The sequence below is a fragment of the Manacus candei genome, unplaced genomic scaffold (assembly GCF_025592945.1).
Source record: "Manacus candei isolate 608988 ecotype Guabito, Panama unplaced genomic scaffold, ASM2559294v1 h1tg000015l, whole genome shotgun sequence".
Lineage (NCBI taxonomy): Eukaryota > Metazoa > Chordata > Aves > Passeriformes > Pipridae > Manacus > Manacus candei.
Genome location: NW_026138063.1, coordinates 26280197 through 26305882, shown reverse-complemented (window position 1 = coordinate 26305882; position 25686 = coordinate 26280197). Strand labels below are relative to the sequence as shown.

The following is a 25686-nucleotide window of genomic DNA, read 5'->3' as shown; positions in this document are numbered from 1 at the left end:
TTCCTTCCTGGTTACAAGTTGGTCTCCAGGAAGGCCTAGAGTGAAACCACCACATTCTCCACCCCTTATTCCATACTATTTCTTTACGTAACACCTATGTCTCACGTTCGCCTACATCCCGCATATATATATACACATATGCATATATATATATATATATAGTTCTTGTTGGTCTCTTGGTACAGTTGTCTCGTCGTTGGAAAATCAATACCAATGTCAGTTCAGTCCAGATCTTTGGTCTCCTCAGTCACAATTACAGTTCTGATTTATGGCTGTTTCATCACTGGACTGTCTCATCACCGGATACCAGCATCAGCTTAGTTCAGGTCTCTCTCTCATCTGGTGACTGGCTTCCTGTAAAAACACAACTCAGGACATACAATTAGTTTTTCCCCAAGGCTAAATTTCCTTGAGGCACACACTGGATGACTCCATCCTTCCTCATTACCCACCACGTATGTCCTGGCCCTTGAGCAAAGACAATCCCACGAATGGGTTTGTCTTGGCCTGAGGCAGGGGTAACCCAAACAGCTTTCCCTAGCATTCCCCTCAAATGGATTGCTGGAACTTTATCTCCATCAACAATGTGAAGGAATTCTGCCTGTGCAGGGCCAGCTCGATTGACTGAACCCCTGGTGTTAACTAGCCAGGTAACCTTGGCTAAGTTTTTGTCCCAGTTTTTATAAGTTCCTTCACCTAATGACTTTAGAGTGGTCTTCAATAGTCCGTTATATCTCTCAACCTTCCCAGCAGCTGGTGCATGATAAGGAATGTGGTACACCCATTCGATATCATGTTCCCTCGCCCAAGTGGTGACTAATTCATTTTTGAAATGAGTCCCGTTGTCTGACTCAATACGTTCTGGGGTCCCGTGTCTCCACAGGACTTGCTTTTCAAGGCCCAGAATGGTATTCCGGGCCGTTGCGTGGGGCACTGAAAAAGTCTCTAACCATCCCGTTGTTGCTTCCACCATGGTAAGTACATAGCACTTACCTTGGCGGGTCTGTGGCAGTTTGATATAATCAACCTGCCATGCCTCTCCATACTTATACTTATCCCATCGTCCACCATACCACAGGGGCTTCAGTCTTTTCGCCTGCTTAATAGCGGCACAAGTCTCACAATCATGGATAACTTCAGAAATGATATCCATGGTTAAATCCACCCCTCGGTCTCGTGCCCATCTGTGGGTGGCATCTCGGCCTTGATGACCGGAAGCATCATGGGCCCATCGAGCCAGAAACAGCTCTCCCTTCTGCTGCCAGTCTAGGTCTACTTGTGACACCCCTATCTGTGCAGCTCAGTCCGCTTCTCTGTTGTTATTATGTTCTTCATTAGCTCGCTTCTTGGACACATGGGCATCTACATGGTGAACTCTCACATTCAGACTCTTCGCTCTGGCAGTGATGTCCTGCCACAAGTCAGCAGCCCAGATGGGTTTTCCTCCACACTTCCAGTTCATCTTCTTCCATCGGTCTAACCATCCCCATAGAGCATTGGCTATCATCCACGAGTCTGTGTAGAGGTAGAGTCTCGGCCAACCTTCTCGTTCAGCAATGTCCAGGGCCAATTGGATGGCTTTGAGTTCCACAAATTGACTCGACTCGCCTTGACCCTCAGCGGCTTCTGCCACTTGTCGGGTGGGATTCCAAACGGCTGCTTTCCACTTCCGGTTCCTTCCTACAATTCGGCAAGAACCATCAGTGAAAAGGGCATAACGCCTTTCTTCATCTGGCAGCTGATCAAATGGCGGAGCTTCTTCGGCTCGGCTCACTGGTTCTTCTTCTTCTGCCAGACTGAAGTTCCCACCTTCAGGCCAATTGGTTATGATTTCCAGAATGCCAGGGCGATTCAAGTTCCCAATTCGGACACGTTGCGTAATCAAAGCCATCCACTTGCTCCACGTGGCATCGGTGGCATGATGCGTAGGGGGCACCTTCCCTTTGAACATCCAGCTCAAGACTGGTAATCGGGGTGCCAGGAAGAGCTGTGCTTCAATACCAATTACCTCTGAAGCTGCTCGTATACCTTCATACGCCGCTAAGATTTCCTTTTCCACAGGGGTGTAATTGGCCTCAGAACCTCTGTAGCTTCGGCTCCAGAAACCCAGTGGTCGCCCTCGCGTCTCGCCAGGCACCTTTTGCCAGAGGCTCCAGGAGGGACCTTTATCTCCAGCTGCAGAGTGGAGCACATTCTTTACATCTGGTCCCGTTCTAACTGGTCCAAGAGCCACGGCATGTGCAATTTCTTGCTTGATCTGCCTGAAAGCTTGTTGTTGCTCAGGACCCCACTGGAAATTGTTCTTTTTAAGGGTCACAAAGTAAAGAGGGCTCACAATCTGACTGTATTCTGGGATATGCATCCTCCAGAAACCTATTGTTCCCAGAAAAGCTTGGGTTTCTTTCTTGTTTGTGGGGGGAGTCACTGCTACAATCTTGTTGATTATGTCTGTTGGTATCTGGCGTCGTCCATCTTGCCATTTCACCCCTAGGAATTGGATCTCTCGGGCAGGTCCCTTGACTTTGCTCTTCTTGATAGCGAAACCGGCCTCGAGGAGAATCTGGATGATCGTCTGTCCTTTTTTGAAAACTTCTTCTGCTGTATCCCCCCATACAATGATGTCATCGATGTACTGGATGTGTTCGGGAGCCTTACCCTTCTCTAGTGTGACCTGGATCAGTCCATGACAGATGGTTGGACTGTGTTTCCACCCCTGGGGCAGTCGATTCCAGGTGTATTGAACGCCCCTCCAGGTGAAAGCAAACTGTGGCCTGCACTCTGCCGCTAAAGGAATGGAGAAAAACGCGTTGGCTATGTCGATGGTGGCGTACCACTTTACTGTCTTGGACTCCAACTCATATTGGAGCTCCAACATGTCTGGTACGGCAGCACTCAACGGTGGCGTAACTTCATTTAAGCCACGATAGTCCACAGTCAGTCTCCATTCGCCATCGGATTTATGCACAGGCCAGATGGGGCTGTTGAAGGGTGAATGGGTTCTGCTGACCACCCCTTGGCTCTCCAACTTTCGGATCATTTTGTGGATAGGGATCACAGCATCTCGGTTTGTCCGATACTGTTGTCTGTGTACAGTTGTTGTGGCTATTGGCACTTCTTGATCTTTAACTCGCAGTAATCCTACAATGGAAGGGTCTTCTGAAAGGCCAGGAAGGGCAGACAATTGCTTGGACTCCTCTTCAATCACCGTGGCTATACCAAAAGCCCACCGGTACCCTTTCGGGTCCTTGAAGTATCCTCTTCTTAGGTAGTCCATACCAAGGATGCAAGGGGCTTCTGGCCCCGTCACAATGGGACGCTTTTCCCATTGGTCTCCCGTCAAGCTCATGTCCGCCTCTACTACTGACAATTCTTGAGACCCTCCTGTCACTCCAGAAATAGTAACAGTCTCGGTACTCTTATACTCCGAAGGCATTACAGTACACTGGGCTCCAGTATCTATCAAGGCCTGGTATCTCTGAGGATCCGATGTGCCAGGCCATTGGACCCACACAGCCCAGTAAACCGGGTTATCTTCTTGGTCCCTCTCCTTCTCCTGGCAGAAGGCAGGGCCCCTCTACTGGTCTTGATCAGAGCATTCGTCGTCAGACTTTGACTTTGACTTCTTAGACTTTTTGCCGTTGTCGAAGTGGACCTCCATCTTCTCGTGTTTCGGCGATCGCAGTTTCTCTTCTAAGAAATCTCCATCTACTACATAGACAACTTTCTTGTCAGTCTTCTTTCGCTTCAGTTCCCTCACTCTAGCTTCAAGCTTAGAAGTGGGTTCACCATCCCACTTCTTCATGTTTTCTCCTTTACTACGAAGGTATGCCCATAGTTGGTTACGTGACCCACGCTTAGAGGTCTCTTTCCTTCGACGTGTGAATGACAGGGATCGTGAGCAAGATCGAGACCAGGATCGAGGTCTAGGCCGAGGTCGTCTTTGTCGGTCCCACCGTGATCTTCCCATTGGCCTTTCTTGGTAATCTCTATACCTTCTGTCCTCTCTGTCTCTAAGGTCTTCCTCATATCTGAAATATTCATAATCTCTCTCCGTTCTTTCCCTATCGTAGGTGCGTCGGTACAGGGGATTGAAGGAGTCTTCCATATTTTCCTCTATGGTTCTTATCCAAGCACACATAGTGTCCACGCTTGGTTCCTCCATCTTTGGATTATATATGGGTATCAAGCAGGAAATATATGGTTTAGGGGCACCTTGAATTACCTTTTTCCACATTGGTTGCGTGCAGGGAACATTCTCAGGAACTTGAATGTCATAATAATCTGGATCAGAATAGATGATCTCCAGCATGGCCAATTCCCGTAGGTATTGGATGCCTTCTTCCGCAGTCCTCCACCTTCTTGAAGAACTCTTCAGGGAGTCCTTAAATGGGTATTTCACTCTCACCGCGTGGAGGATTCGGAGCCAAAGACTGGACGCCATTTTCTCCCTCCCCATTTCTTGCTCTATCACAGGGTCTTGAGTAATGGATCCCAACTGTCGTGCTTCATCACCTTCAATTACATGACTATCAGCTCCCTTGTCCCAGCATCGCACCATCCAGGTGAGGACTTCTTCACCAGGCAAGCGCATATAATCTCTCCGTAAATCTCGAAGCTCTCTTGTGGTCAGTGATTGTGTAATTTCGCTTTCTAGCATTATTTCTTGTCCATCTCTCCCACGTAGAATCTTTTCCACCTCTCTCTTTACTCTTCCACTCCTACGTGGGACTGCTCCCACTTCCTCCCTATATCTCTCATGTGGAGGTGGAGACTGGGCATGCCGTGGGGATAAGTTTCTATATTGTTCACGCCGTGGAGATGGTTTCCTATGCCGTTCATACCGTGGGGATGGACTCCTACGCCGTTCACGCCGCGGAGATGGACTTCTATGTCGTTCATACCGTGGAGATGGACTTCTATGCCATTCACGCCATGGGGATGGACTCCTGCGCCGTTCGCGATACCCCGCGGGTGGAGGTAGTGAGTAATCTTTCGCGTGCTGAGATAAGGGCCTCCTCCTCCAATCATTCACACCTCCAAGAGAAGGTTGGGTCTGGACGGGTAGGGATAATTCCCCCTCCAATTGAGGGGGATGCTTTGGCTCCTTCTTTGCATCTTTTGTAACACTGAATGTGTAGTCAGGATATAAATCATCAAGCGACAATATACCACCGGCCGTTTGTACTGTTGCTTTCTTTTCTCTTGATGTTGTTCTGTATTCCTTTGGGTGTGCCCCTAGTTCTTTTGGACGTGCTCCTTCCCGTGTAGCCGTTTCTTCCTCTCTGGTAGCTGCTTCTTCTCTTCCAATTGCTCCTTCCTCAGTCACAACCACTACTTCCTCTCTCGCAGTCGCGCCTTCATCACTTGCTGTTGCTCCTTCTCCCATTGCTGCCGCTCCTTCGTCCACTACGTCTTGAGTGAATTGGATAGGTTCTTCTGTTCCTTCTTCTTCTTCTTCTTCTTCTTCTTCTTCTCTTTCTTCTGTGCGTTCTGGTTGGGGAGATGGGTCTGTAAGTTCCTTGATCTCTCTTACCCACGTCTTCTTCTTCTTCATAGGGGCAATGATGACCTTCCGGTTCTTAGCTTGAGTCCCGGTTCTAGTGGGCTTAGTAGAAATGGCATTGACTTCAAGTTGTGTTTGGACCCCAGCTTCTGTGGACCTAATAGGGACATCACTGGTTTCAAGTGGCGTGGTTTGGGTTTCTGTGTCGACCTTAACCCTTTGAAGGTGGTCTATGGCAGCTCAATAAGCATTAACCAGGCCCTAGCACAAAGCGGAGAATTGCATATTCGGATCTTTGTAGGAAAAACACCCTTCTGCCAAACAGTGGGCCATCTCACCAGAATCAAACATTTGTTCTGGTGTGAACTCCCAATTAATGGGGGATGACACATGTCCTACTAATCTACCGAAATCTCCCCAAGCTCCATGCCACCCGGGGACTGGCCTGTCTGCAGCCCTTTCCAAAGTTCCAGCGAGTCCCTTTGAGGTGTGATCTTTCCTACAAGAGGGAAGGCAACGGAACTCCATTCTTCCAAGTTTAAGGGGCACTTCCAGTACCTTTATCAATGACAGTACTGTTGCAATAAGATTTATATAGTAATTAGAGCCGATTTTAACCATGGGGATCTCCTTTACCAAACCTTCGATGTCAAAATTGAAGGATGGAAGCAATTCGTTCCATCCATCCTCAAGGTCTGGACGTCTCCCTAGAGGGTAGCCTAACACAGGTGTAAAGATGGCTAGAATTATAAGACAAATTAATGAAATAGCCATTGTTTTTTGTTATTATTTCTTCTTGATCCCAAAACAAACCTTTGTTTATATAAACAAAGTTTCCTTGGCTGCTTTCCCAGACTCTGGCAGTGTTCCCAGACCTGTTCCCAAAACAATAGATTGGTTTGCAAAACAACACCGAGCTTGACTGTCTTCCTGGAAAAATGTTTATCAAAACAAGCCAAACTTAACCAAAATATCCCACTTCTGACACCAAAAATGTTGTGCAAGTTTCGAGCTGGCTTCCCGCCAAGTCCCCGAAACTCGACAACAAGGACCCGCCTCCCAGAGAGGGAAAAGAAAAAAAAAAAAACCAAGCAGCCAAAGCTATAGCAAATATATATATATATATATATATTACATATGAGACAGATACACAAAAGGAGAATACCACACACCAGGAGGAGTGGGGGGGGAAGGGGAAGGGAGAAGGACAAAAAGGGGCAAGGACCGAACAAGTCAAACCAGCCAACCGAAGGCAAACTAGCAAAAATCTCACCACTTCCCTTCGAACAGGCAGGATGGCTAGACACAGCCCAAGGCTCTCCCCTCACGCATGGCAGATAACGGTAGTCACTGTAGGCCTCGGCTCCAGATAAACCAGACCAAAACAGGGACCCGCCGTTCTCGAACCTCGCCGGAAAGGAAGAGAGCGAGATCCCTCCCGCTGGCTTTATTTATACCTCAAGTTACGTAAAGGAATAGCATGGAATACTTCTGTGATCACTTTTCTAGTTCCTTCCTGGTTACAAGTTGGTCTCCAGGAAGACCTAGAGTGAAACCACCACACCTTCTAAACTCTACCTGATGTCCTGCTTGAGACTGTTTACCAGCCAAAGAAAGGCCTTCTGATGAGGTTTTTCTGTACCCTGGTACAGATTGCTGACAGACAGCTTTGATGGGCTCCTGCCTCCTTTGCAGGGAAGATCTCCGTCTCCCCTGCCTCCCAGAGACTGTGTCATGCTGGTTCCAGTTGAAGTGCACCGTTCTTCTGGCAAAGTGCGAGATGTACTAGTACCATTTTCACACATGGGAGGGGGGCCATTTGACAATGTTACCCTGCAGCATTAGGGTTCTACAGAACCTCTGCCCCACGTGGGTTTTTTTCTTGGCTTTCTCTTTCAAGATGTGACGCTGCAACATCAGATCTTCACCAAAACAGAACTACAGGGTAGGCAGTAGAATATGTCATTCATATTTTTAGCATGGACAGCCTGTGAAATGGCAGTGTTAGGGTAACTGCATCAATCTCACACAATTATAAGTCCTGCTTCTTGGGACTGTTTCCCCTTTCCTTCTCAGACCTGTATGGAGCTGAGCCAGAGCAGATAACGTGCCGGCAGGGCTCTCTATGCTATAGCCCTCTCCACACTCCTGCAGCACCAACACTGAAGGGACTGGCTCTGTGGCTCTATGAAAGACACAAGGGAGGGCATGGCAAAGTTTCCCAGCTGCCTGTCACTGCTTCAGTGCTTGTGGAATCCCCTGGACACTACCAGGCAGTGCTGGCAATCGGAACAGCTCTGCTGCACCAAGGAAACAAAATCACAGAGACACACCTCCAAAACCTGAAAGCAGCATCCAACTAACTCACTAAACTCCCCAGTATGTGTCCTTCAGCCCCATGGAGCTCTGGGGACAACCGACGTTTCAGGCCAGACCAAATGCCAACAAACAGCAAAATCCTCTCTTATGCCAGTCTCTGCCTTCCCTGCGCAGGAAGGTCAAAAATTCTAGTTCTGATGGTTACTCATTCACATAAAAGCAAGATCCTGAATTGCTTTGTAGGCTTTTCCTTGTGGGTTTGAGTTTTTTTTCTCAAGCCTAAATTTTGACTGCAATTTCAATTTGGTCATTTGAACTTGAAGCAACAGTTACCATCTTTTTCTTTTAAGGGGCAGGACAGTTATATCTTGCTGAAATGTTAGCAAAATGCAGTGGTTCAGCCCTGTTGCTTGGAGCTGCTGAAGGACTATGGCTGCTACATCATCATTTGCCAGACTCTTGTGCTAGAAAACAGAAAATATTTGTGGATAACCATGTCATTTTCCTCACAGATTGCTATTCCAGTGCTGTGTGGTTGCAGGCAGTTTGTTGTGGCCCAGGAATTGATAACTCATCTGTTACATTTATGGGAGCACTCAGGGAGCTGAAGTTTTGTTCGGACTGAAGGAGGATCTAAGAAACCCATCATGAACTTGACATATAAGCAAGATAAAAATTTTTATCCAAGGTAGAACATACCTCTTCAGGGAATCAGAAAGTTCCTTGCTCATTTTTGGGCTGCACTGTTAAAGAACCTTTTGTGAGGCAGCTCTTATACTGCAGTAACTAAGTCTTCTCTCACAATCTCCAGTATAATTTGGCACTAATAATATTCCTGTGCATAATGGTAATAAATGAATAGTGACTTTAAAAGGCAGAATGATGGCCAAACAATGTGCAACGATTAAATTTGTCACATACACACAAAGCCCTTTATCTCTGCTTGCAGGGAAACACCAGTAATGCCAGAGCATTAATACACCAAAGATGAAAATTGTAACATAAATTATCAGCTGAATGACCTGAGTAGGTTCATTCATTTTTATGCCACAGTTGCTCACTGCAGCTTCCATCTTGTTGGGCCACCTGCCAAAGTATTGCCACAAAGCAGATAGATCTAACTTTGGGTGGGGGATAATTTCTGTGATGGGACTAGTAATTTCCTATGTTTTTTGGACAATGTCTGGACAAAGGTTTCAGACTGTTGTTTTTAGGAAGAGAAAGACGACAGTCTTCTGTAGGGGAAATAATTGTTAATTTTCACTTAGAAAGTTAATGGTCTCTAGGTTTAAATGAGCAGTACATGGGTTTGCAGTCCATGGAGGAAATTTTTGAGAGGTTTATTATTCAGAAGATATTGAAAGTGAGGGACCATGAAGCCAATCAAAATCACTAGGGGGTGCCTGAAGCTGCCATACAATGAGAGAAGACTATAATCAGAGCTGAAGTCAAGTCACTGAGGACAGAAGGGCAAAATTCAAGTTAATATCAGACCCTTTGGTGGGAGCTGCTCTGTTTTGCAGGTATGCCTATACCTACAATAATTGCACATACTGTAGGTGGTTCAATACCCTCTGCCTCAAAACTTCAGCAGCAGAGTGACACTTAACATCTCGTGCACTGCACCTTGTTCATGCAATGACTTGACCTCTGGGTGGCTGTGACTCTTGCCTTTCTTTTGTCTTGGACCTCATACAGGTGGGGAACATAGAAGAAAATTCTGGAAATTCCTTGGCTGCAAAATAATAGCAAAATGCATCCAAACAGCAGTTAGAATTTGCTAAGCATGCAGAGATCTTAATAGAGGTGTTAACTGCTGACACCAGAGAAGAAGCTCCAGTAACATCCACTACGAACCGCACGAGCAGTGTAATGTAGAAAGGGGAGAAACATACAGTGAACACACACAAATTCACAGAAACAATGTGCACTGCCTTCTGGATTAATTTTGTCTCATGGGGGCTTGTGGCCATGTTCTTTTTGAGACATCTGATGATTTGTACTGAGCAAAAAATCACAATACCTAAGGGAATAAAATATCCAAAGATATTAGCGAATAAAGAAAAATAGCTAGGGTCAAGAGATCGACTCTGAAAGCAGAATCTTTCCCACCTACTCTGAAATTTTGGATGGACCTTGGAATAAATTATGAGCATTATCCAAAGAAAGCCACAGATAGAAGCTGATTTCAGTGGGGATCGAAAAGCCTTTGCTTTTAGAGGGAACTTGATTGCAATGTATCGATCAATTGCAATCAAGGTGATAATAAAGATGCTCATAGGCATATTTGTAAAATAGATGTTGTCTATGGCAACACACAGCTGGTCTATGGGATGGTTGTACTTGTTAAAATATATCACAAAAGGCAGGGAACAGAGCAGGAAACTATCCGCTACGATGAGGTTGATCATGTACACCTTGGTCTCAGTCCACCCCTTGAGTTTGCAGCAGAAGACCCAGAAGGCAATTGCGTTCAGTGGGATCCCCAAAGCGAGCACTGGGACGTAGACAATCATCTTAAGTAGCGCGATGCCACCCTGCAGCGCGTTATTTTCAGTGCTGTTGTTCATGCTGAGCCGTCTCTGCAAGGGAAGAGTGCAGGCATGAGGCTGAGCTCTGGACGGGTTCAGTGGCTCATCAGCACCGTCAGACCCTCAGCCATCAAAGTTACACTGTCACTCGCTGCCAGATAACAAAAACACATAGACAACCCTCTTGCAGCTATTGAGTGGTTAAGCCTGCCTCTCCTTCCCTCCAGGCCTCACTAACAGCCAAGAGTCTGCAAAGCAGAAGGATAATTTTTGTTGTCCCTTACCTTTGTTGCTGCTGTAGTTATCAGAGAACCACTGCCTTTAGGGCAGCCCACAGCAGAGCTGGGCAACATTCCCCTTTTGCCCTCCGAGACCCTTGCTTTGATACTGGAGCCAACCCATAGGTTTGCTCTGGGTCGTGCCAGGCCTGAGAACCTCCTCAGGATTTGAACCCTTCCAGCCATGGGGTAGCTCAGGTGGCTTTACTCCCAGGGGCAGTGGGAACACAGCTGAAGGCTGGGCAGTGAGTGCCTGCTGTGAGCAGGTTGCCCCCAGGCTTGAATCCACTCCTTTCTCTGCAGGGTGCAGGGGAGGAACAGCTCAGCGAGGGCACCCCCAGCCCAAGCAGATAACAGGTCTCAAAAGAAAGAAGGGGAAGTGAGAACATGTGTCTTATCTCCACCTTCAAAGGTAGGAAGCCAAATTCTGCTAGAGCAGAAAACACAAATCTGCAAACTTAGACTATCTTCTAGTACTCCTTTAAATATTTCAGGGCATCCACTACCAGCAAGGAGGATAAATCAGATTTTGTCTGCAGCTCATAAAGGCAGTATTTACAAAGAGGCTGGCATAAAAGACACTCAGATTTCTACAATCTCTTACAGATACATTGGCTGATAAGTCAGCGGCTTCTAAACATTAACACGAAAACTGAAGTGAAACTGTCTGATTGCATGAAGTAAGTGAACCATTTTTGGTGTCCAAGACTGGGAGACAGATGTGGCAACCACAGAGGAAAACACAGCACCTGCCCCAGTGGCAGAACTGACATGGCATTGCTGAACCACTGGGATACAGTCATTTTTAGATGGAATTTATGGAGCAACTAACATACAGCCCTTGTCCTAGCGCTCTTGGGCTTTCAGGCACACAGGTTCTTGGCTGCACTGTGGTTACAGTGGCTGCCCTGTAGCTGTTCCCTGTCAGCCTGTTGTCACCTCGCACTGAAAAAGCCACTCTCTGCATGCATACCACTCCCCTGAGGAGCAGCTGAGCCCACTGGGCTGCACATACCAACTACATCCTATCCCCCATATAATACCATGGAAATACCCATGGTATTTCCCAAGGTGGTGTGCCAGGGGTCCCCACACTCATGGAAGAGGCATGATAAGAGGCACTGGTGTGAAACTGCAGCAAGGGATGAAGAACCCCCTGAATGGAACATGTAGCTGCAAAACAGTGATGCGTAACAACCTCCTGTGAAAGCAGGAGGAAGTCAGGCCTCCTGTGCTCAGCTGAGGACTGACCCTGTGTTTGCAAGCTGGAGCCATGGCTAGAGGTGAGACAGCACACCCTAGAGCACTGAGCAGAGCACACTGCCACACTGGTGTGGGGAGAATTTCAAAGCCATTACCTGCTTCCTGTGAGGCCGTTAGCTGGGTTTGTTTAGTCCAGAGAAATCTTGCAGGGTAAATGCAGAGAAGGGGATCTGTGGGTGCCACAGGTGTTGGTGCAGGACACAGTTGTCCCGGAGCCCGCTGTGACAGTTCAGCAGCGTTGAAATTCATCAATGAACTCTAGTGCACTAAAAGTTCTTCCTTGTTAACTTTCAGGCTGACGGAGTCTGGTGATCTCTGCTGTTCCACTTCTCAGAAGGTCAATGCTTCAGCGTCAGTTTTTCCACACAAAGTGCCCTCCCCTTCATCCCCTCACAAAAACAGCATTAAAATTTAATATTTTCAGTTATGGGAAAACAATTTCTGAAGTAAAATCCATAATGGTTGGAAATTGCCCTTCTGGCAGCAGAAGGTTCCCCAAGGAGCCCAGCAGCCTGTGCAGGGTCTGCTGCGGTGGCAGAGCGTGCCCCAGGCAGGCAGCACTGCGTGGTCAATGACTTTCCTGAGGGCTCCCAGCACTGCTTGTGCACCCTGTGACATCGAGCCCAGGGCACAGGGACCCAGCCTGCTGCTACTTGGTGACTTTACAAGAAAGATGATGGATGCTATGGGCTTGCTTGACTTCTCTACCTCAGGCAGGGGGATAACACTCTCTCAGCATCACTGGGAGCCTATACAAAGACGGTTGAGATCTTGCCACAGTCATATTTTATAGAAATTTGAATGGATTTTTCTGTCCACTGGCTACAGCAGTTGCAGTCCCACCTGTGTGAGCCAGCTGACAGGCTCTGTCTACTTCACGATCTGGAGATCACGGTCTCAAAGGTGACAGCAGCAGATGGACCATCAGCTCTGGGCTCAGATGTGTAAGGCAGATGTAGGTCACAAAGGAAGATGCATAAATGGGCAGGAAACACTCCTCCATGCTGTCTCCTGGAATGCTCTGAGAAGTGCTGGTGCAGAGCTCAGGGGCATTTTGGGTATTTTTCAGTATTTAGAAAGAAAAAAAGCCCAATTCTTGGAGCCTTTGTATAACATATAGAGAGATAATGCACTCCCTATCTCCCCTGACTCTCCCAGGCTGCTGATTCACAGAAAAATGCATTTCTTGGATGGAAATGTCAGGCGTGTCCATGTGGGCAGCCTGTGGAAACCCAGACCCAGATGAGTTCAAGTGGGGGGATGATCCTCTGACCTTAAGGTACAGGTGGGAGGGGGAACCATCCTGGTGTCTAAACATAAAACCAGAGAATAGCAATGCATGGGTGGCAAATATCTAGGCAGCGATAAAAGGGCTTCCCCATGGGTGGGAGCAACAGCCCCTCAGGGATTGCTGCTCTAAAGAAGTGTCTCTGTGCCAAGGCTCAGTGGTGCAGCGAGAGGGGAGCCAGCAGGAAGACTCAGCTCTAAAATCTGGACTTTGTGCCTTTATGCACCAGACAATACTTGCTTTCCCCCTGTCTTCCTTCACCCTTGTTTGACCTGTGCAGTTGAAGAGGAAGGATTGTCTGATGGCGTGGTGTTACGTGCAACAATGCAGTGGAAACAATTAAAGCACAGTGCTTTTCCTCCAGGTGAGGAACACATCCTACATCTTACGTCTTTTCATCTTTTGCCTTGTAATCCCTTTTGTTATCTTGGTTTATTCATATGGGAAGCTGCCCTTTTCTGTAAGGGAGGAAAATCGATTCCTCATCTGCATTTTTACTTTGACCCCAAACCAAGTAGAAAGCAGTAATTACCATTTTCCCCATTTAAACTCCTCTGACTGTCAGATATGCTGCCGTCCTTGGAAACTGGATCTCCTGTGACTGTCTTGTTGACATGCTCCAGTCTACCAGGACTTTAAAAGTCACATTCAAGTATAAACAGATGGAGTAACCTAGCTTCTTTTGGTCCTGGTTGGTCTCCTTCACGTCCTGTTCTGCCCACTGTCCCGACTTGCCTCGCATTTCTTCGGAGTAACCGGTACCACCTGCAGAGAAACTTTGGAGGGGTAAAACTGCTCTTCCCCCTCCTCCTCTTCCTCCTCCTTCTCCCTGCCTGTGGCATTATACAACCATTGAGGGGGAAGGTGAGTTCCAGCCAGAGCCAGTCTTTGACGGCATGAGTCCACAGGAGGAATCACCCTTTCCCCTTCTACCTTCCCCTCGGGTGTTCAGCTGCCTCCCGCAGCAGAGGTGAGCAACTGCAGCCTCCACAATCCGGAGCCCAACAGCACCCGCTGGTGACCGTGAGTCAGGCACTGCAGCCCCTGCCTCCCGGCCCCAACTGCGTTGAGTTATCACTGCGCTGAAAGGCAAAAAATACTTAATTGTTTTTGGTGGAAGTTGTGTTACAGGATTATTGTTTGTTATTGTTGTGTTACTTATATATATACATATATTCTTTGGTAAAGAGCTAGTCTTTTATTTTCTACACCTTTTCAACTGGAGCCTCTTAATTTTGAAGTTATAATTACTTCTGAGGAGCATGTTTTTTCTCATATCCTGCCCTCCCTAACAAACATTTCTGTCTTGGTGAACTGAGACACGCATAAAAAGTTGATTTAGGGCTCAGGAGAGCTCCTTTCTCAGAAAGGAAGCAGCATTTTTCTGCATTTTGTGCAAAGTCTGTGCATGTGATGTGTTATATTGGATGTGTGACCCTGCAGGACAGGCCTCCTGAGCCTCAGCACGTGGGGGAAGAGCCCATTTTGAGGTTTAGTCCACACCACTGCCATCATACCTTGCTTGCCAATACCTGTGTCTGGATCCAAGTTATCTTTCCATGAAGGGGGATTTTCCATGAAGAGGGAAAGTCAAAACTGGACGATACTGTGGAGGCACCTGGGCTCGTTTGGGAAACCAGAAGTGAGGTGCAGGGGCAGGAACCTCTATCTAGCATTCTGCCCTGGCCCAGGCAGCCCCCCCATTGCTATTCCCGTTGCTTACCCAGGCTGGTTTTCCTGTTGTCCAGGTTCCCCCATGGCAGCAAGGTACAGAAGCCGCAAAACCCCCAGTGTGTGTAAGAGGGAGGGGAAAAAATGAACAAAATATGCTTCGCATGCCAGCTAAATATTTAAGGATTGGACAACAGATATTTGTATTTCTAGTGAATACCAAATTATAGGCACCGCTCGGTAAGCCTTTAATCGTACTTTCAGTCCCTGTGATGAATAGATCCCTGTAGCTGAGATTATCTGCACCACTTACAGGAGTAAATTTGTACTGGGAGATCAGGATGTTTGCTTTCACCAAGGCATGAAAAGTTATATCCTTTCCCTTGGCATTTGTATTTTCATGCTCCGATTTCTGACCCGATTGCCACCACAGGAGATATGCAGGGATGCTTAAACTCTAGGAAATCAGTCTAGGCTCTCTCATTCTCCTGTGCTGCTTACAAGCAGCTGACAGATTCCACTCTCTTGCTTCGAGATCACAGTTTCCTTAAACCTAAAGAAAAATGTGAACACTAAGAGAGGATCCATTTTTTCCCCCTGTGGTGGGGGGAAACAGTTTTCCCCCTGCAGTTATAAAATGGTAAAACCCCAGGGTGGGGTGACCCTGGAAGTTTTGAAGTTTTACCCAATGAGCGCTTCTGCAAAATATAAACGTATCACACTCAGAACGGAAGAGAAGGTAGTTGTAGTTTGGTGGTAGAAGGGGTAGCCATGTTCTGAGGCCACGAGGAAGGGGTTCGGAGCCCCTTGGGGCCTCTGGGGGCCCCCCAGCCCCAGTTGGGGGGGGCTGCAGGGACTTGAACAGCATAAGGCTGGACTAAGTACCTGTAGCTGAAAGCTAAAGAAGTTTTCTCCACTGTGAGTGAGCAGAGACAGAGCAACAGCAGCGTCCAGAGATTGTGGCTGAGAGCCAGCAGAAGATAAGCAGCAGAAACAGCATGCAGCTGAGCAAGGAAGACACTGAGTTGTCTGAGAGAGCCAAGAGAGAGAGAGAGCAGCAGAGAGAAAGGAAGTTGGGGTAAGAACTGAAATAAAAACCCCAAACTCCTTTTGTGACCTTTCCTAGGTGGAAAGGATGGACTCCTACTGAATGGAAGTCCTAAAACTGCATCAGCACCACAGAGAGGAGCTAAAAAACTCAGAGGAAGAATGCAGAGGGGGTGACCTTGGCCCCCCCTGCTGCTTGAGACAGAGCACAGAGCTCTGTAGGGAACTTGAATGCCCTGAAGATAAGGACTGTCTCAAAGACCCCTGCGCTTCGTGATATGACGTGGTGATAGCGCCCTTTGTCCTGGGAAACACAGCCCACGGAAGAAGACCCTCGTTTGAAGATGAGTGGCCGAGGGGCTTGGATACCCCTCGTGTGTACTGGCAGAGATCCAGCTGCTACATGAGAAGAAGAGCGAAACAGATAGACCTGCTGCCTATGAGACATTGCTACTCTGAGAGTGAAAAGGGTCTTTCCTTCTTCCCTCCTGGACTTTTATTTGGAGGGGAGAAGAGATTTGATCCATTGTAAATACTTACATCATGGTAGAGATAGCTAAGATTGTATATAATGTATTGTAGTATTTATTTGTACAGTCATTGTAATATATATTCCCTTTCCCCCATTTTGAGTCTCGTGTGGTTGTCTGGAAAACCCATCTCACATTGGCTTGAGATGTGGGAGGAGGCTTGGACTAGGGAACTGGGTTTTGGGGCTCTCAAACCATGACACCCCCACATCTCATTTCAGGCTGGCAGGAAATGGCCAGAGGGAAGGGTTGCTCCAAGCCATTTCAAATGAATACCAGAGGACCTGGAACATATTACAGTGTTGACACCAAATCTGAATTCTGAAATCTGAAAACAACCTTTAGGAAATGTAGGTATTAAGGTTTCCAAACACATTGATCTTTTCTCATTTCTGAGAAGTCTTTCTACTTTGATACTGGTTTCATAACTACCCTATAATGGGATGCGCAGTGCCAACACAAAAGCAAAGGCTGCTGCTCTCCTGGGGGGAGGTAAAAGCTCGATGCATTTGTGTGCTGGAAAACATCTGGGTTAAAGGGTTCTTTTGTCGCAGGTTCCTGCATGGGAGCTTCACCACAGTGCCCCAGTGGAATGCCCCAGTGGGCTTTGCCTCCCATGTCCAGTCCCATTCCTGAAAGGGAGCTGGAAGCTGAAACCTGCTGAGTGGGGTTTGGTACAGAGAGCCTGGATGCTTTATAATGGCCTTGGTTTCATTAGTAGAGCCTCGAGAGCATGGTACTTCCCCTTCAGTTGAGTGTGTTGCTCCAGAGGAGTGCACAGGACGTCACTCATGCTACATGCCATACCAGGGAAGCTGTAATCCCTCAGCTCAGATCACTGTAGAAGAATGACAGTAGAGGTTATGAAGGTTTAGAAATGACAGAAATTAAATAAAGTCTGAGAGACCATTGGCAACCAGGCTGAGCTAGCTGTGAGAAGCAGATAAGCAAATCCAGGCAACACCTCTTATTCTGCAGAGCCCAGCGGCCTCTGAGGCAGGGTTAGAGGCTGTCAGGTTCAGGGTGAAGCATACAGGCAGCTGCTTGCAGCAGGGCAAAACCTCTGGGACACCAAGCTGGGTGGTGCAGGAAGGCTGGCTGCATCCTCCATCCAAAGGCCTGTGGCTAGTTTGAAAACTCAGTCGTGTCCATGATATTACTTCTGCAAAACTATTTTAGTCAGAAACAGCGCACATGGACAAGACTCTAAAAGACAACTTCAGTGATGCAAACAATTAATGGGCTACAAAAAACCCAAGAATTTGTGACTTATTCTAGTTCAAGTGCTTGATAGCCAGTGTCAAGCTCACCCTGAGTTCATGGATCTCTTGAAGAATCAAGAGCTCTTCATGACCATTCCTATGTTTCAGCAGTGTGCACAGCTCAAGGTGTGGGGCATAAAAATGCCCAGTACATACCTGCTTGGGTAAATCATCTGGTCAAACATGGTCTTCATCCCAAATCTCTGCAGGAAATAGCCATCTCACTGACAGTAACACAAGCAGTGATTCCCCATTACATCCATGAAACCTGCAGGACACAACCATTCTGTTGCCAAGTTTTGGAATAGCACGTGAAAACTTGAAAATGCTCACCAGATACAGATAAATCATTTTGTGAGCACAGGGGTTAGAAAGTCATTAGTTAGAGTTCTTGACAAGCTTGGCTGAGTACTCTCACATGACTTGTCAGAATGCAAATATAATGCATTCCAACTTTTGTGTCACTATATAACAGTTTTGTTGGGATTTTTTTTCCTTAATTCATGGTCAGGTTACTCTTCTATCATCTCCTTTTCAAATGAATCTGAAGTCCTGCCTTCAAATTGTTGACCAGTGTTCACCCCTAGTCGATTAGTGCAAAAGCTCAATTGTTTGCTTTCAGACTCCTGCCCTCTGTTGAGTTACATCAGTGTAAATCTACAATAAGCAGTAATTACAGACAAGGCAGGAAAAGTCAACACCTCAGCAAGGTTTCCATCAGCACTCTGCCCCCTTGGTCCCTCAAGCGTTATGGAAAGGGAAAAAAGTGCAGGGAGGCATTTACTGTGTTACATATTAATTTCATCATGTCACTTAGCAAGTCTCGCAGTTTTTAACATTGGGAAATAGCTTCATACAGCTTGGGCTGAGGAAACTAGGGGAAAACAGCACTGTTTTCCAGCAATACCCTTCCACAAGCAGGAAGAGGAAAGGGTAATTACAGTGGTCTTTCAGCATTCATCCTGAATGCTGCTAGAGTGCTTAGCCAAAGTAAGCTGAGACTGAACTAGGCATTTGAGACAAACACATTCACAAAGACAGGGAGCATGACAGTTTAAGCACTGAAACACCTCATGTGCCAGATGAGAGAAACTGGTCTTGAGACCACTGAGCCCAGAGGAGAACACAGAAACCCTGCAGGCCAAGGTATCGAAGAGGGCAGTCACCTTTAGAAACGGGATCAGTCCCACCCACGCACAGGATTAACCAAAGAATTGGCTTTCTTTTCCTCCTTTGAACTCAATCCCAGTGAAAATGTATTTCCCCACTCGAACTGTAGTAGGAGTTTCGCCCATTTGACATGCTCGACTTGGTTCATCATTCGAGCTTCTCGTATTTAGTTCATCTCAGATACAGGTTCCCCAGCAGAAACTGCTGCTTCTTGGAGCAGAGGGAAAAGTCTTCCCTCAGCAGCAATAGCTGTGGGGAGTGGAAGATCTGAAATCTAAGCGACCACAAAGCACATGCAAGGAGGGCCACAGCCCATGTGCTGGCCCTGAAGCAACAGGCAACACTTCCCCCCACTCAGGGTTACTGCTAATCCCTGGAGCATTTACTTTGCTGAAGGGCACAGTGACTGTCCTCAGCTTCTCCAAAGAGCTGGAGAGGAGATACTTTGCTGTTGGACAAATCCCGTGGTACATGTATGCGACAGTGGAGCAAAATTTGACCTGGTAAATATATTAAGGATTTTTCTAGTTGAAAACAAAGCAGTTGTGATATTTTTTTCTCGAAGCTCAACTATTTTCCCACAGGTGTTTCCCAAATGAAGTGGAGTGTTCAGGCATATGCAGTAAGGGAAGAAGTGTCTCTCAGAGCACCCTCCTGCCAGAAAACAGCAGAGAGCAGCCGTGCTTCATGGGCTGAACTCCACTGCCCTTCTGCCCAGGGACCATATTCTCCTCCTCCACTGGCTCTTCTTGGTACTCTGCTGCCTACTACAGATAACATTAGAGAAGATTTCCCCTTCCACTCTCAGTGAGAAGAACATACCATCACCAGAGTCATTACCAATTAAAGCATCAATGAAAGATGCAGAAGGAGGGGAACCAAACCAGTGTGAATGTCAGCAGTGCTGAAGTGCTTTAATAGTCATTCTCACTGACAGATGAGTTATGCAGATTAAGAACTCCAAAGGACTTCCTCTCACTGTAACATTTCCTGCTTTACACGGTAAGCCCCCCAAGCCTGGAACCACACCAGCACTGTGAACAGAGAACTCAGCTGGAGAAGGATGAGGCAATGCTTACAACCCAGCCAGCTCCCAGCAGCACTGCATCGTGCCTGCGCTCTCTAACAGCTTTTGCAAACAACAACCAGGATGAATTAGTTAAATATTCTGATATTTGAAATTAAAAATTAACCCATTTTAGTGATTATAGCACTCTATGTTTATAACAACAAGTGAGAAAATAATTTAGATTGAAATCTTAAATCTTAATCTTGAATCACATGGTCCACCCTTGTGAGGACAGAGTTGGGTATGAGAGGATACTGTGAGCACTTCAAAGGCATATCTGAGCTACAGAGTTCTCTCTCTTGCACAGAACAACTATTATTCATTTTTCATCTTCCAAGCCCTCTCAGAAATGAAAAGTTGGAAATTGATTTCTTCTTCTCTGTCCTCTCACCTCCTTATAAGCTTTGGCAAAAGTTTGTGTTAACACTGGAAACTGCAGCTTCCAGAAAGTCCCCAGTAATTGCAGAGCCAGGTCCTCCACCTGCACAGGTCCCAACGTGGGCTCTGAGGTCTGATCTCCTGCCAGTGGGACATGGCCCCAGACACCTTCCCTTGGTTACACCCAGCTGCAAGTGCTTCTCGCAAAATTTCCATAGTATCATTCTTGTTAATACACTTAGCATGGGAGGTTTTCCACAGCCTTCATTTATGGGGAAAAAAAAGAGATGATTTGCAGAGGCAAATCTTCCCCAGACTCCTGGACAGCACCAGGAGCACAGCCCAAGGGTCAGAAGTTTTGTTTGGACCCACCAAAAGCGAGCTGCTGGTGTCACAGCAAGAAGGGACAGGCAAACTTGAGATATTTTGGTGTAAACCTGACTAATTAAGTTATATGAACTTAAGTTTGAGATTGAAGTTTATGCATAAGCATCAGATTTGGAGCACAAGACTTTTTGCACATCAGGAATGGTTACAATTGTCATCTGGATACCTTTGCCTGTAGTACAGTCAACTGAGGTGGAAACCTCCACAGCACTTCAAAAGCAATGAGATGCTCAGAGCAGCCCAAACTGTGCCTGAGTAACAGAGGGAGAAAAAGGTAAAATAGCATAGGAAAAAGGTAGAGAAAAAGGAAATATTTGGCTGGGAAAACAGATAATTTATGTGGACTGTTATCAAGCTCCTATAATAAAAATTTATTCATCTGACTGAAGATTTCTTTGTATTTTCACGTGCCTTCAGAAGAGAGGGGGGCCTTTCACAGCTGCTTAATTTACAGACATTCGCTCTTGATTCTCTACTTGGGCAAGAAGTGGGAACAGGGCAGTGTAGGTGAGCCCAGAAACCCTGAGCAGAGAAAGCAGAACAGCTCCTAAGTGAAGTCAAACTCGAGGCTCCACTCCCTCAGGCTTACATCTCTGCTGCAAAAGAAGCATGGAATTCTGGTACAAATTACTGAGCAGTTTGAGGCAAAAGCAATTTCTTACAGATGTTTTGTTCCTCCTTGTGCATAAGGTGCTCCATTGTCAACAAAAATACACTTAGTTCCAGGCAAGACACCAAGCACCAGCAACGCCGTGGTCATGGAAGCAATATGCAACTGCTACTGCGAGGGTCTCCACAGCCTTCCGCCAGCAGACAAGCTTGCTTCCATCCTGGAAATCCTGAGGAAGGATTCCCAGCCCTGAGAATAATTGTGGGGGTTTGGCCCTTGAAACTAAGTTTCCATCTCTGCTCCCCACCAGTAGATCGGTTTTCTGGGTGTGCAGCCGGAGCTCACCTACCATTGCAGAAAAATTTGCTGTATTTTCTGTGAATTCAGAGGAGTGATAACCCTTTTCATTTCACATCTTCTACAAGAAATCATCAAGTCCCCTCTCCCTATCTCCCAGAACTACCATGAAAAAATACATGCATAGGAAAATCAGGGGGTGGCTTTATAATTGTCCTCTTGCATATAGGAAAGATCTGGACCCAACCAGCCAGGACCGTGCTTAGTTGGTGTTGCACAAGAGACACTGGAAAGGGTTTGTCTTAGATTTAGGTTGTTCTTATCAGTGACAGTGCTAAGCCTCTTGACATGTTAACTTACCAGATCTAGTGCAGGTAAGCAGCACACAGCAAAATCTGGGAGGCAGGAGTTTCCAAGTGACAATCCAGCAATGTTGCTGCTTTCTGCCTCAAGTCATTTTAAGTCCCGTCTCCAGGTCTGCTCTTCCCCGTCTCTCCCTGTGCTGTACTGCAGACTGATTGTCTGGGTTCAAGGCTGTTACATCAGTGTAAAATCTGTTCTGTGGAGTAAAAGCCCAAGGTCTGCCAGGAGTAGAGCACTCCTCACATGGACAAGCATTAAAATGGACATATAATACAGAGCTGGCAACTTGCTGTTGCCACTCACTGTTTTTTTCATGGCAAGGCACAGAATGGATGAGATTTTTAAGAAAGCCTATGCATTGTTGTCAATGCAGGTACCATGTTTCTAGCTTTCAGAATTGCAGTGAGAAGCTTTTAAGTATAATTCAGAGGCCCAAATATTAGGAGGGCAAGAAAAACTTCCTTAAAAATAAAATCTAACTTGTTCTTGCAACATTTCTGCATGGAATCATCAGCCTTTAATTTCCTTGATAAACATCTGTATTTCCTCTCCAAGCAAAACCTTTTCTTTTTATTATTAGGAGAGACCATGAAATAATGTTAAGCCAGGACTGTATGACTGCCCACTGTCTCTAAGCTTCAAGGAAATTCTCAGTGATCATAGCATCATCGAATGGGTTGGAAGGCATGTTAAAGATAATCAAGTTTGAACCCCAGAGGGTCGAAGGTTTCCCCTGAAGCATCCAACATACTCACTGCAAACCCTCTATCTATGTTTATCAATTCCTAGAAGTAGGGCACACACTAATGTGCAGGGACCAGGAGGAATTTTCACATCCGCTTTAGAAGAAATTGGATTGAACTTTAATGTACAGGCAATGGAATTTAATGGCAAGTTCATTAGGTTATACTCTGGTTCTCCTGCATATATTCAAGTAACAGCAGTCATGAATTTGCCAGGGCAGAGTGTAACTGGGTATACCTGGCAGCTTTTGGGTTCTTTTGTGATGAACAAGCTGAAGGTGTTCAGCTGCTGCTACAGCTCAGGGGAGTCTGTGCTGCCCAGTTTGTCCCTGCTTTGTTCACACCAGCCAAGGGCTCAGCTGGTGGGCTCAGGCTGGTACATACCCAATTTGGTTGAGTATTTTTTTCCCTCTCTCTGCCTAATTCATGTATTTCTCAAGGATCATCTTCCTAGGCCCATGAAAGTTCTCCAGTGTCAGTTTTCCAAGCTCTAAATTCTAGGGTGGTTTCACAAAAAAAAAGAAGGAAAACATCATCAGTCACTCAGCTGAGATTCTCAGATAATCCTGGAGATTCAGGAATTCATGGCTAAACCTCCCAGGTGGCCATGGGAATATTCATCTGTGCTCTCTAGTCCTGGATACTACAGAGTAATTTCCACATCCATTGCTTAAAACATATATTTTACCTTCCTAGCAATGTGACCACTCTGTTATTTCTGCACAGTGTTAACAATATCAACCAGGAATTTGTTGTGTCCACAGTGACCTCTCTTTAAACCTGTCTTTACTGCTTGTTGCGTTAGCTGCTCGTCCGTGTTCTTCTCATGTCCATGACATCCAAAGCCATGCCACACAAACACTATTTGTGATCATCTGTGCTACTACACTAGGAGGATGCTAAGTTCCCAATTATGGTCAATGAAATAAAAAAAGAAGGCAAATTAATCACTTCTGCAGGATGAATCACCATATAGAGGTGCTTTTCTGCAGTAGAAACCATAAAGTAACTTAGCTAGTACATAATACATCTCAGCACAGGGTCTGTCCTTCACCTGTGTTCATGGCCATCTGCACCATGGATCCCGTCTAATAGCAGAAGATAATACACAGCACAGACACATGATGGTTTAGAATGTCCCAGGAAGAGGCAAACAGACAGCATCCAGGAAGCCCCTGAAATCATGGGTTGAATTGAGAGAGTGCATATTCCACAGAAATGCCTTTATAATGAATGGGATTAAATACAGCACTGTCCACCATGTTTGGCATCTTTATGTTTGCGTTTCAGCTGAGTTTGATCTGGAAAGGGCAAAGCAGTGTTACAGTAAGCTCCCGGATGAAAAGGACAGCTCATGTGCAGAGTGAGTGCACACTAACATTTCCAGTACATTAATCCTCTTCCTGCTTGCATCAGTTGTCGTGAAATGTGACTCCAGCACACTGGGAAACCATCTTTTCACTACCCACAACTGTTCCTAGCACCAGCCTTTACTGCCTGCCCACGGCAGGGATGGGACGCTGAACAGAGCCAGGAGTCGAGACCTTAACTGGATGTGGGGGATGGTTGCAGATATTTTTTGTGGGTGTTTTCTATATCAAAACGTACAGAAATAGTGAGATTTGTTAAAAAAATAGCTTGCACAGCAGATTGATGTTTAGATTTTTGACCAAACCAGAAGCAAAGGGTGCTGTACATCAGGTCAGTGCACTAGCAGGGTAAGTAACTCTGCTAAATTCCTGTGTCAGTGTTGCTGCTTTTAGCCCTAAGCCAGGAACACCCTGGGCTGACTTTCCAGCCTCCATGGGTCAGCAACTACAGACGAACCACATGTGCTAGACTTGGCTTAATTACTATCCTCTGGAAGTTATTAAGCAAAATTAAAATAAAAGCTCGCAGCACCACTTATCAGCATGACACAACTCTTTGCTTTGCCCTCCTACAGAAGCTGATCCAATGGCAAGTCTGGATGCAGTTGTGTGGCATATCTGAGTCACCATCTGCTGCTTCTATGCAGCAATGTTTCAAGGTTGCTGAATTTGGTTTTGGAAAAGTTTTCTGCATGTGCCTCAAATATGAATATCTTGAGTTTCCTTTACTGAGCAGGGGAGCTTTGTAATTGAAAGCAAAAATGCTTCAAGGAGAATTGCAAAAGTGGGAGGATATTCAAGCTTTCTGGCCTCGTAGGATGAAAATAATAATTTCCTGCTGCTGGCAAGGATATTCAAACCTTTCCTTGCTTACCCGTGAAGCCATTCCCTAGCAGCAGCAGTCTGAAAACTGCAAGCTTTTCTCTTTTTTTAGGAAAGGATAAAATAATTCAGAAGTATGGAGACCTGGTACAGGTTTGCCTGAGGAAGGAGCATTGCACAGGTAGAACACACACCATCAGAAGTACCCCACTGACTTTATGTAAGTGTTCAACCCACTGACCAAAAGCAGCTGTTTCTCCCCATTTAAGCTCTGTGCCAGGCTGCAACAGGATATAAAGAAAGACCTGTGCAGACTGCACCAGCTCCCTGTGACCTGTGCCCAGCTCAAGGCTATTAAATGGAAATCCCTCCACAATCCTCCTCCCATGCCCAGCCTCAGATCAGGCTGATTTGGATGTGGGAAGCATTTGGTAAACATTTGTCTTTTCTGACCTTATCTGAAGGAAGAGGTTGTTGGTTTGACTCTTCTAAAATTGATAAAAATCCATAGAAAAAAAAAGGAGCTTTGGCTTTTCTCCTCAGGGACTTGAGGAACATGTGCAAGTCATCACCCACCCCCCAACCTAGGTGCCTCCTGACGTGGGGAGGCAGACAAGAGAGTCTCAGAATGGCACAAAGAAACTGGGATTTGTGTGGAGATAAAGGACTCTGGTAGCCAGCTGCTGATGCCTTTCAGTGCCGCTTCTTGGGAGCTTAAAAACTAAGTGCATGTGATGCAAAATGCAGCCTGTATTTCATCTCCATTCCTGTACACATCTGCCCCC

General features: G+C 46.3%; 1 protein-coding gene and 1 pseudogene across 1 annotated transcript; one reads left to right on the top strand and one right to left on the bottom strand.

The window, feature by feature from the left end:
• The window catches only part of LOC127468440 (NADH-ubiquinone oxidoreductase chain 2-like), a 194661-nt pseudogene that overhangs the window by 88700 nt on the left and 80275 nt on the right, over positions 1 to 25686 (top strand).
• GPR35 (G protein-coupled receptor 35) lies at positions 7183 to 12848 on the bottom strand. Its single transcript, XM_051781596.1, has 2 exons — positions 11990 to 12848; positions 7183 to 10404 (listed from the first exon to the last, which is right to left on the bottom strand). Exon 2 carries the CDS (start codon positions 10390 to 10392, stop codon positions 9454 to 9456), a length of 939 nt encoding a protein of 312 aa, XP_051637556.1. The 5' UTR covers positions 10393 to 10404; positions 11990 to 12848; the 3' UTR covers positions 7183 to 9453.